A 13,276-nucleotide genomic window follows, 5' to 3' on the forward strand; every position below is an offset into this window, starting at 1 on the left:
TCTGTGTGTATCGATCTCCGTCGGCTGACTTTGATGTCTTTCTAAGCAAGGCGTTTGAACTTTTGTCCTATTGTAGTAGAATAAGTAATTGTTTATTTTTTTGTGGAGACTTAAATGTTAAATACCTGGACAATGGCCCTCAGAAACTAAAATTGTTGGAATTGTTTAGGTCGTTTGAACTGGGGGTCACAAATGTAAGTCCTACCAGAGTGTTCTTTGATAAAGCAGGTGCAAAACATGAGCAAAAACTCGATTATTTGGTTTCCAATGCCGAATTGATAACATCTTCTATTCTTCAGCCCAATCTAGGAGATCACCTTGCCCAGCTCTGTATCTTCAGAGTTGAAACACCCCATAAGCCTCTGTTCACCTCAAAGAGGATCAGAAGATTTGACACTGAGTTGGTTCGGAGAGATGTTGCGGATGATGCATTTGAGGGAATTTATGACCTAACCAATGTTGATGAAATTTACAATGAGATCTTGAATATTATTATGTGCGCTATCGAGTCGAATAGTTTCTATAGAGTTATAAATTTGAAATCGAAAACATGGATCACAAATGATATAATAGAAAATAGTAAAAAACTTAAAAATTTATTTTGGCTTAGTAAAAATACATCCAATTTTCTCATCTCTGAGCAGTACAGACAGTTTAAAAGACAGCACAACTATCGAGTTACTAAAGCTAAAGCGGAATTCTTTCAGAGAAAAATCTCGGGCAGCTCGAATAAACAAAAAGCCATCTGGCAGATAGTCAATTCCGAGTTAGGACGAACAAAACGTAAGTCTGAAATATGCTTAACAATTAACGATGCTGTCACCAAAGATAATGTTAAGGTAGCAGGAGCTTTTGGTGTCCACTTTTCTAGTGTGGCACACACAGCTCTTGAGAATAGATTCGGTAGTAATTTGTCTCGGCATTGTACGGTGTCAAAGAGGAGCATCTCCGAAAGTTTCTTTGTTACGCATGTAGATTCAAGCGAAATAGTGGATATAATTAAGAAAATGAAATTAAAGAACTGCTCTGGTACGGACGGAATGACTATAAAATTGGTTAAATCATTGTCCGCTGAATTGGCTTCCCCCATTCAATTTCTGGCGAATCAGATGTTTGTGACTGGAATGTTTCCTACAGGGCTTAAGAGGGGGCTGCTGATCCCCATACTCAAAAAAGATAACCCTCTCAATCTTGACAATTATAGACCAATAGTTTTATTGAATGTTATAGATAAGGTAGTTGAACGACTGTTATTCGATAGAATGATGTCCTTTGTTGGTAGAAATTCTGTCATTTCTGAGTCACAGCATGGATTTTGTGTTGGCAGGTCGACTGAGAGTGCGGCTGCGTCCTTGTTTGAGAAGGTTTATATTGAGCTGGATGTCGGTAATCACGTAGCTGTTCTCTTTTTCGACCTGTCAAAAGCATTTGACATAATTAATCATGACTTTTTGATCGATAAGCTGTATGCCTGTGGCTTCAGAGGAAATATACTGAAACTGATAAGATCATATTTGAATGACAGGAAGATTTGTGTAAGAGTTGGCCGGTATGTTTCGGAGGACTTCGACATCGATACAGGTGTCCCCCAGGGGTCGGTGCTCGGACCACTTCTCTTTTTAATTTTCATAAATGAAGTACCAGAAATAATTAAAAGCGGCAAGGTCACCATGTTTGCTGATGATATAGCAGTTGTGGTCTCGGCGGCGTCGCCTGGGGAGCTAGAACTTAAGCTGAGAACTGTAATGGGTGACTTCGATGCATGGTGCAGCAGTAATAATATCATATTGAACCTAAGTAAGACCGTTTGCCTGAATTTTAAAACTAGCTATATTAGGGAGGTAGAATTGGGGAGCATCCATACTGCACCTGAAACGAAGTTCTTGGGAGTCAAGACCGATGAGTTCTTAAACTGGAAGCACCACGTGAATGATGTGTGCATAAAAATTAACTCTGGTTTCTTTGCTATTAACACAATGAAATGGACATCAAAGAGAGATGTACTCATGTCAATGTACTATGCATTGATTTACAGTAATATGAGTTATTTAACTATACTGTGGGGCAATAGTGTGGACGCGAATAGGGTGTTCGTCGGACAGAAGCGCATAATACGCTTGATATTTGACCTCAAACAAACTGACTCGTGCAGACCATTTTTTAAAAGATATAATATTCTCCCATTCCCTTGCATATATATTTACAGACTTTTGCTACATGTGAAAAATAATATATCTTCCATGAAAGTAAATTCCTTTTGGCATCCGTACGAGACGAGAAATGCAAACAGACTCTTGTTGGAAGGACACAGGCTGTCCATGTATGAGAAGTCACCCACATATGCGGGAGTAAAAATGTTCAACCGACTCCCGACTGAAATTGTTGACCTTGATATTAGGAAGTTCAAAATAGCTGTCCGAAGGATCCTTATAGCTAAATGTTATTATTCCGTAGAAGAATTTATGTGTGATAGATTTTAATTTGATTTTATGTATGACTGACGTGTACAGGGTGGGCAAATTTCGATGTTTTAGCACTACAACTTTTGAACCAGAGGAGATAGACAAAATCTGATACCCATTTCTCGATCTCTTTTTCTGAGAAACTAACAAGGGTAGTATTTATTTTTGGCCACCTTCTTTTGTTTTCGAGTTATAAGCGAAAATTGGAAAAATGGCGAAATCGAAAAACAGTTATATCTCCGCTAATACTGATGATAGAGCTCTGAAATTAAAACATTATACAGGCACTTTTTTACGTAAAATCCAGTGACGTGCTCGTATTTTCGAAAGGGTTTTTAATTACGAAGCTATGACCCAAAGTTATGTTTTTTCAAATGGGAATACTAGGTTTTTGTGTCATTTTCTGAAAGCTTGATTTTTCCTGATTTCAAAAATATATAACATCGTATGATTCGTATCAATATAAATAATAGAAAATGGCCAAAAACCTCTTTTCACCTAAGAGTCTCAATATTTCTGTGGTTTCAACTGTTGATGAACACAGAAAAATTGAGCTTTCTATAACAAGAGCAGTGTCCTTCCGTCAATCTGATTATTTCTATGCTTTTCACTTATTTCTACAAAATTCGAATCTAGATATGTTTTATAAATTTTTTATCTAAAAATTGATTTGGAAATAACAGAGAAACCACAAGATCGAATTTTTCAATCGAAAGAGTTGTATTGAGATGCATGTATCAGGAGATTATTTACATAGGTCTCCAGAATCAATACGCACAAGAACCAATCCATTTTAAACAGCATATGAAACAATGCATATATGATTGAACTCAACATTTTAATTACGAAGGGACAAACAAGAAATAATATTTAACCTAATAATGACAACAATTGCACAATGCACAGTCGACACCTCTTCTCGATATTTCAATAGATGAATATTTGAAACTGTGTTCAAGCTACCTAGGAAACTTTTTCCAAGTTCGTTTATCTTTTCGAAACTATTTGTATAAAATAAATATAGATTCGAATTTTGTAGAAATAAGTAAAAACCATAGAAATAATCAGATTGACGGAAGGACACTGCTCTTGTTATAGAAAGGTTCATCAACAGTTGAAACCATAGAAATATTGAGACTCTTAAGTAAAAAAAGGTTTTTGACCATTTTCTGTTATTTATTTTGATACGAATCATTCGATGTTATATATTTTTGAAATCAGGAAGAATTGAGATTTCAGAAAATGGCACAAAAATCTAGTGTTCCCATTTGAAAAAACATAACTTTGAGTCATAGCTTCGTAATTTAAAACCCTTTTGAAAATACGAGCACGCCACTGGATTCTACGTAAAAAAGTGCCTGTATAATGTTTTAATTTCAGAGCTCTATCATCAGTATTAGCGGAGATATAAATGTTTTTCGATATCGCCATTTTTCCAATTTTCGCTTATAACTCGAAAACAAAAGAAGGTGGCCAAAAATGAATACTACCCTTGTTAGTTTCTCAGAAAAAGAGATCGAGAAGTGGGTATCAGATTTTGTCTATCTCCTCTGGTTCAAAAGTTGTAGTGCTAAAACATCGAAATTTGCCCACCCTGTACATCTGTTCTTGTAAACAGCTTAAGTACAAATATATTTTATTATTATTATTATTATTATTATTTCAGTCATTATTAATTTAATTGGAGACTCGTAATCTGATTTATCGGCGAGAATTGTGTCGGGATTCTCGGTAAGTGTTAACATGAATATTTGTATTCAACAAGTAATAATCTCACCAGAACGAATCAATTTAATTCAGTAGTTTTTTTAGAGTCATCCATCTTGTCGAAACGTATTTCAGGTTTGGAAGAATTCTTTTTGTGTCAAATAATGTCAGCAAAACTCCTTCTCAGGTTTACTTGATAATAAATGTAATGATTTCTTTGTAATTTATTGGTTAGAAATCCGAGAAGGATTTGTAAATTCAGTTAACATATTCTGTTATATTTTGGGTGTTCGAGTTGATCAGACTATTTGACATAGCATTGAATATGGCTAACTCCATTGAAATCGAAAATATAATACAACTTTGTATCAAGAAAACGAAAAATTATGTCAAGCAGCAGAATTTGTTGAAAAAGGTGTTAGTTAAATTAATCTGGAAGAAAGTGCGCACATATAGAGAGAAAAATAATGAATTGATAAATACAAGGACTAACAATAATGACATTTGTGTCACGGAAGACACGGAAAAAGTGGCAAAAATACGAGAATGGATCAAATTAAGACAAAAGAATTGACAGAAAAATTAGATAAAGCTTATGTGATGAAATATTTTCTTCAGAAGGCAGTTCAAGGCAGCCATGGTTTACAAACGACACGGGATATTTTAGCTAAATATTGCAATAATGAAGTGAATCGAGCGTTTACAAGATGTCTTTATTTCGTGCATAGGCTACCTAAACGAGCACTTAATTGATTTCAATTGTTTTTTTTTTAATATAACATTATATGAGAATTGTTATATTTTAAATTATTCTTAAATATATTTTATGATTTTTTGTGATCATTACTAAATAATTATTTATATGTTTAGGTGTTTACTTTCTATTTGGTGAAATAATTTATAAGGTATGAAGTATATACTCATTATACAAAAATGATGAATTCAATAAACACAAGGGACTGAAACGAATGATTGGATTTTTTTTGGACATCTTCAATTTTTCGGATATCAAATAATTTTGAATATTTTCAATTTTTTTTCTGTCCATCATATTCTATTTTACTGAGCTTTTGTTTGAAGTGAATCATACTTGGAAAAGTCGATTCACACCAATAACATAAATAAGCTTACATGGAACGTTTCGATATAGCGTGCAACTCTAAGAAATTCAGATTTTTCTTCCAGAAACGAAAATTCTATTGGATCAAGATTTTGTTAAATCGCCTGTATATTCAATTATAGTTTATCAATAAGATAAACTAAGATAAGTCATTATACTGATAAGGATTCAGTAATATTTCTTCTGTCATTGGGCATGTGCGGTATCTGAAAAACAACATCACTTTCTAAATGGTGTGTCCATATTGTAAATAATTTGGCTTTGGTCTGATCTATTTTTTTTACATTACAGGTTATGCCTTAAGTGCAAATTTCCTTGGGGGGAATATAGACATTTTCCTGATTTCTTTAGGGGTTTTCAGACTGATTTGATGTTTGGTCAATGCACGCCTGATAGCACGGGTCTTCTTGGGTCTGAGGTCTAAAGGCTTGTACTTTTTGTTTTTGTACAACTTCCTCAAATTTTCTTTCTGTTTTTGGTGCATAAAAATGTATACCCAAGCAATTGCCTTCCTCACAACACGGATTTTCGACAATTTGGAAGGGGCACCTCCAGTTACTTTAGCCACCCTAAGGCTAGTAAGTTCTTTTTTCAACTCATCGAGTTGCCTCGTGAGCTCTTTTTTGTCTTTAGTTCTCAAATCGGAACACTTGACTTTACCCATTTTGGTGGTTGCGTTTTATCTTGAACGCCAAAAACTTCAGAGTCTATTGATAGTGAGGACACTTAAGTGAGTAGAAAACAAGCAAGAACCATAGAATTCAATAACTTATTGAAAAAATCTTCTAGTGCGGTTTATTTAATTTGGGTGTTCGAGTTGATCAGACTATCTGACATACCATTGAATATGGCTATCTCCATTGATATCGAAAATATAATACAACTTTGAATCAAGAAAATGAAAAATTATGTGAAGCAGCAGAATTTGTTGAAAAAGGTGTTAGTTAAATTAATGTGGAAGAAAGTGCTCACATATAGAGAGAAAAATTATGAATTGATAAATACTAGGACTAACAAAAATGACATTTGTGTCACAGAAGACACGAAACAAGTGGCAAAAAATACGAGAATGGATCAAATTAAGATAAAAGAATTGACAGAAAAATTAGATAAAGCTTATGTGATGAAATATTTTCCTCAGAAGGCAGTTCAAGGCAGCAATGATTTGCAAACGACACGGGATATTTCAGCTGAATATTGCAATAATGAAGTGAATGCAGCTTTTCCAAGATGACATTATTTCGTGCATAGGCTACCTAAACGAGCATTTAATAAATTTTATTTGTTTTTTTTATTATTACATTAAATGAGAATTGTTATATTTTAAATTATTCTTAAATAAATTTTGTAATTTTTTGTGATCATAACTAAATAATTATTTTTATGTTTAGGTGTTTACTTTCTATATGGTGAAATAATTTATAAGGTATGAAGTATATACTCATTATACAAAAATGATAAATTCAATAAACACAAGGGACTGAAACGAATGATTGGATTTTTTTTGAACATCTTCAATTTTTCGGATATCAAATAATTTTGAATATGTATTTCCAATTTTTTTTCTGTCCATCATATTCTATTTTACTGAGCTTTTGTTTGAAGTGAATCATACTTGGAAAAGTCGATTCACACCAATAACATAAATAAGCTTACATGGAACGCTTCGATATAGCGTGCAACTCTAAGAAATTCAGATTTTTTTCCAGAAACGAAAATTCTATAGGATCAAGATTTTGTTAAATCGCCTGTATATTCAATTATAGTTTATCAATAAGATAAGAATAAATCGATTGTTGAAGTCATCCTCATCTCTATAATATTCCTCATGATTTCTGTGTCATATCAATAAACAAGCAAATTCCAAATTCAAACAGGATAGGTCTCGAAAGTTCGGGTAGAATCAAACATGGTCTTATCAGTATATCGTATTACGAAGAGAAAGTCAATATACTGATAATGATTCAGTAATATTTTTTTTGTCAGTGGGCATGTGCGGTATCTGAAAAACAACATTCCATTTCTAAATGGTGTGTCCATATTGTATATAATTTGGCTTTGGTGAACGTCTGACCTATTCATAGTGGGGACACCTAAGTGAGAAGAAAACAAGCAAGAACCATAGAATTCAATAACTTATTGAAAAAATCTTCTAGTGTGGTTTATTTGATTAGGGTGTTCGAGTTGATCAGACTATCTGACATACCATTGAATATGGCTATCTCCATTGATATCGAAAATATAATACAACTTTGTATCAAGAAAATGAAAAATTATGTGAAGCAGCAGAATTTGTTGAAAAATGTGTTAGTTGAATTAATGTGGAAGAAAGTGCTCACAAATAGAGAGAAAAATTATGAATTGATAAACACTAGGACTAACAATAATGACATTTGTGTCACAGAAGTCACGAAACAAGTGGCAAAAAATACGAGAATGCATCAAATTAAGACAAAAAAATTGACAGAAAAATTAGATAAAGCTTATGTGATGAAATATTTTCTTCAGAAGGCAGTTCAAGGCAGCAATGATTTGCAAACGACACGGGATATTTTAGCTAAATATTGCAATAATGAAGTGAATCCAGCTTTTCCAAGATGTCATTATTTCGTGCATAGGCTACCTAAACGAGCATTTTATTAATTTCATTTGTTTTTTTTTATAATACATTAAATGAGAATTGTTATATTTTAAATTATTCTTGAATATATTTTATAATTTTTTGTGATCATAACTAAATAATTATTTTTATGTTCAGGTGTTTACTTTCTATATGGTGAAATAATTTATAAGGTATGAAGAATATACTCATTATACAAAAATGATAAATTCGATAAACACAAAGGACTTAAACGAATGATTGGATTTTTTTTTGAACATCTTCAATTTTTCGGATATCAAATAATTTTGAATATTTTCAATTTTTCTTCTGTCCATCATATTCTATTTTACTGAGCTTTTGTTTGAAGTGAATCATACTTGGAAAAGTCGATTCACACCAATAACATAAATAAGCTTACATGGAACGTTTCGATATAGCGTGCAACTCTAAGAAATTAAGATTTTTTTTTCCAGAAACGAAAATTCTATAGGATCAAGATTTTGTTAAATCGCCTGTATATTCAATTATAGTTTATCAATAAGATAAGAATAAATCGATTGTTGAAGTCATCCTTCTCTCTATAATATTCCTCATGATTTCTGTGTCATATCAATAAACAAGCAAATTCCAAATTTAAACATAATAGGTCTCCAAAGTTCAGGTAGAATCAAACATGGTCTTATCAGTATATCGTATTACGAAGAGAAAGTAATTATACTGATAATGTTTCAGTAATATTTCTTCTGACATTGGGCATGTGCGGTACCTGAAAAACAACATTCCATTTCTAAATGGTGTGTCCATATTGTATATAATTTGACTTTGGTGAACGTCTGACCTATTCATAGTGAGGACACCTAATTGAGTAGAAAACAAGCAAGAACCATAGAATTCAATAACTTATTGAAAAAATCTTCTAGTGTGGTTTATTTAATTTGGGTGTTCGAGTTGATCTGACATCTAAAATATATAAGAATGTAATCAATTCTTATTTTTTTAATCAAAGAAATAGACGATTTGATGTCTTGAATCTGTACGATTTATTTTGTTTATTTTAAAATATAACATAATAACATACAAAAAAGAAATAATATTATACAAAGTAATACAAAGAAATAAAATAAAAATAAATAAAAACAAATAAAAAGAAATAGCTTACTAGCCTGTAAGAAATCAAAAACAATGCCACTTCTTCGGGATTCTAAAATAACTCACAAATACCACATGAACTAGTCTTAGGTTAGAATCTCAGACATAGAACGTAGATCATAGAACATAGATCATAGAACATAGAAGTTATAAAGTTGTTTTCCCTAAAAATAACAGTCTTATTTTTACATCCCCCCACACCAATTATATTACATGTTACATTACATGTTTGCGTTTTCACATGGGAGCAACTTAGTTACATGAAAATAATTATTGTCCTTTCTTTTATTTCCAATATTTATCTCATATATAGTGTTAGAAATTTTTTTCACTATTGGAAAAGGTCCTATTCTTATTTCATCAAGTTTTTTTCTATTTAATTTTGATTTATTTTCAACGTGAACATAGTCTCCAATTTTAAAATCATAATGTTTCCTATTCTTGTCGATCAGTTTTTTATTGTATTCATGATAGCGTAAAGAATTTTTATATGCTATTTCCCTATCTTTTGGTGAATTTCTCTCTTCTATAAGTTCTTCTGGAGCAATGGGATCAGTTCTGCCACAAAGTAAATATTCTGGGCTATATCCCGTTGTAGAATGGTCTGTTCTATTGTATTCTTCAATACATTCATCGGCTATTTTCGTCCATGCCCTAGTTTTCGTTTCGTTTTGTTTGCACCTTATTCTGTTCACTAATGTCTGATTCAGTCGTTCATTCAGACCATTAGAAGAAGGACAATCTACTGTTGTGAAAATCAATTGTATATTCAAACTTCTCATATGTTGTCTGAATTTTTCCGAATTTATTCCTGGGTATTGATCTGTTAATAGTGTTTTGATCGGTCGTTTATCTTGAATTTTATTAATTGATTTTATTTATTAAAATCTTCGGTTGTTTGGTGTTTTGAAGTGCTCGCAAATGCATATCTAGTAAAATGATCGACTAGGAGATGAAGGAATCTTTTTGAAGAGCGGTTTCCAGCAAAACCTCCAATTGTGTCTAATGACATTATTTCAAATGGTTCCTGTGCTGGGCCCAGTTGAGAAAGGAGACCATACTTTTGACCTACTCTCGTTTTATTTTTACAACATATGTCACATGATCCACAAACCTCTTTTGTCAGTGAATCCATGTTCTGAATGTAATAAAACTTCCTGATTTTATTATTTATCTTACTAGCACAAATATGGCCATAATGCTTGTGCACTTTTCTGATCAAATCTTTTCCAAAATCATTCGACAAAATTATTTTTTTGTTATTTTTGTACAATTTGTAATGTATCTCTTTCTCTACAACCGTTTTTCTCATACTATTTATCTTTAAGAGATTATTCTGTTGATCGTTTTTTATTTCATTTAATTCCACCAAATTAACTGTTCTTATACATTCGTCCATATTCTCCGTTTCTTCCAGAACTGGATTTCTAGAAAGGCAATCTGCTTCTACATTTCCTTTTCCTGGTTCATATCTAATCTCAAAATCGAATTGTGATAGAAAATTCATCATGTCACCCAGCTCTTCATCTGGTCTTGTACGAAATTCTTTCCCTTCTAATGGCTTATGGCCAGTAACAACAATAAATTTATGTCCCATTAGCCAATATTTCCAAAATTTAATTGCCTCTTTAATTGCCAGACATTCTAGGAATATTGCTTTCTTGTTCTTTTGATATTTATTCAGTTTTTTAGAAAAATACGCTACGGGCTTCATTTCACCATTCATCTGTTTTTGTTTAAGAACAGCTCCTACTCCTTGAATACTGGCATCAGTATATATAGTAGTATAGGCACTTGGGTCGAAAATTGCAAGAATTGGCTCAGAACAAAGGATGTCCTTAACCTTATTGAAAGCTTCCTGACAAGCCAATGACCAATTGAATTTTACATCTTTTCTCAGTAAATTATGCAACGGTTCTAATAATCTAGCTGAATCTTTTATATATTTGTGATAAAAATTAACTTCACCCAAAAATTGCCTTATCTTCTTCCGAGTATCTGGTGGAGAAAAATTCCTAATGGAAATTAAATTGTCATTTATAGGTCGTACTGTATTGTTTCCTACAATATGTCCTAAATATTTGACTTCTTCTTCTGCAAAATTACACTTGATAAATTTAAGTCTGAATCCTTCATTACATATTGCATTCAAGAGATTGTCCAAATGTTCTATATGTTCGTCAAATGTTGAAGAAAATATTAGAATATCATCTATATAATTTAGGCAGAATAAATTCAGGTTATATCTTCTGATAATATTATTCAATATACGTTGAAATATGGCCGGGGATGTTTTAAGTCCGAAAGGTAAACATTTCCATTGCCAGTGACCATTCTGTGTCACAAAAGCAGTCTTATATCTATCTTTGATGCGAATAGGAATCGACCAAAAGGCAGAATTCACATCTAATATTGTAAAGAATTTTGCATTTCGGGTCTTGGCTAAGATTTCATCAATTAATGGGGAAGGCTGTGGTTCGGGAACAATTAATTTATTGAGTTCACGAAAATCGACACACAATCTGGTTTTAGACCCTTCATCTCTCTTATATGCTAAAGTGACTGGTGATGCAAAAGGTGAGGAGGACTTCTCAATCAGATTCGCTTTCAACAATCTTCCTATTTGGAATTCTATCTCTTTTTGATCCTCCATTGAGCATCTGTACGGTTTTTTTGCTATAAATTTGTGTTCTGAAAGTTTTATATGTGCCTCATTATTTTGCACCTGACCAATATCAAACTTGTGTTTTGCAAAAATATGGTCATATTTATTTATTAAAACTTCAATTTTACTTCTCTGATTTGTTTCCAAATGGTCTAATTTTGCTTCGAAAAGTTTTGTTGGTATCACTTCATTGAAATTGATGGTGTAATCATTATTATTATTATTATTGAGATAATCGATCTTTCTCTCTTCATTCATATCTAATCTTTGATAAATATTCAAATCAAAATCTTGTTTTAATTGAAAATTGGAAATAGAATCTAGTCCGAGTAGAATATCATACTCGAAATTTTTCTCATTAACCACAAAAAGTACAACTTCTTTTTCGATATTATCGATTCTCATTTTTGTAATTATTTTTCCTGAAAAATTTGCCATGCCACTGACTGTTTTGAATGTGTTTCTATTCTCTTGAATATGTAGACATAACTTTTCTGCTACTTTGGAATTCAGAAGACTAACATTTGAGCCCGAATCATAAATTCCACATAATTCATTATTATTTATAAACACCTTCAATTTTATCAATGGCAACAGTCTTAGTTTTTTTGGTTTGAAATGACCTCATTTAATTCATCCTGTATCCCAACATTGTTTACCGTTCTTATGTTTCCAGGTATGTTCTTTTGTTCGACATTATTGGATTTATTCCTTAGCCGACAGACTGTTTCTAGGTGAAATCTACCTGAGAAGCCCTTCTTCTCACAAATTGAGCATGGTTCCTTCTTAATTGGTTTTCTATTTGTTTGTGAATAGGAAGGAATTTGTTCGGCAGATTTAGTCATTCTATGATTATCTTTATTTCGACCGTTATCATATTTTTTTGAACTTTCTAGCTTTCGCAATTCACCCAATAATTTCTCGAAAGTTGTTACTTTTGATCGATTAATTCTATCTTGTAAGATATCTGGCAAACTCGTGACAATTAAATCAATTAATATGTCAGTTGGAAAATTATTTCGGAGATTTAACAACAAATTTTCTTTCCTAAAAGCATAGTCCACTAAACTTCCTCCTATATACCTAAATGAATACGCCTCTCTATATTTATGCCAACTCGTTTCACAAAAACTCTCTAAGCAATTTTCTTTCCATATTTGAAAACTTTTGTTTAAACCTAATCTAATTAATTTAGAATCAAACCATTCTTTCGCTATTCCATCCATAAACAACCGTAAAATCAAAATTCTGTCTCTATCTTCTTCTACTTCACAACGCGTGCATTCCGTCTCGAATTTTTCTAACCATAAATTAACTGAAACACTCTTACCATCAAAATTATTCAGCACAAAATCCTCCTTTATCTTCTTGAAATCCTTTTTATTCTCCTTGCTTTTTCTTGGAAGTTCTACCGTATCCTGTGGTTCTGATGATTCTTGTCCAAATACTGTTCTCACGTATGCGGGTGAATTAATCAGTTGTAAATATTCATCCTCAAACATCACATCTTCTCCGGCATCAAAATATATTTCTTTCAACTCCGGGGTTAATGAAATGACGCTCGTACGAAA

General features: G+C 32.2%; 2 protein-coding genes across 2 annotated transcripts in view; both read right to left on the reverse strand.

The window, feature by feature from the left end:
- Positions 1 to 13,276, reverse strand: part of LOC123683475 (SET and MYND domain-containing protein 4-like) — a 424,959-nt gene that overhangs the window by 41,671 nt on the left and 370,012 nt on the right. The window lies entirely within an intron of this gene.
- LOC123683476 (60S ribosomal protein L35-like) lies at positions 5,561 to 5,990 on the reverse strand. Its single transcript, XM_045622552.1, has one exon. It carries the CDS (start codon positions 5,951 to 5,953, stop codon positions 5,582 to 5,584), a length of 372 nt encoding a protein of 123 aa, XP_045478508.1. The 5' UTR covers positions 5,954 to 5,990; the 3' UTR covers positions 5,561 to 5,581.

This window comes from Harmonia axyridis, chromosome 6 (assembly GCF_914767665.1).
Source record: "Harmonia axyridis chromosome 6, icHarAxyr1.1, whole genome shotgun sequence".
Taxonomy (NCBI): domain Eukaryota; kingdom Metazoa; phylum Arthropoda; class Insecta; order Coleoptera; family Coccinellidae; genus Harmonia; species Harmonia axyridis.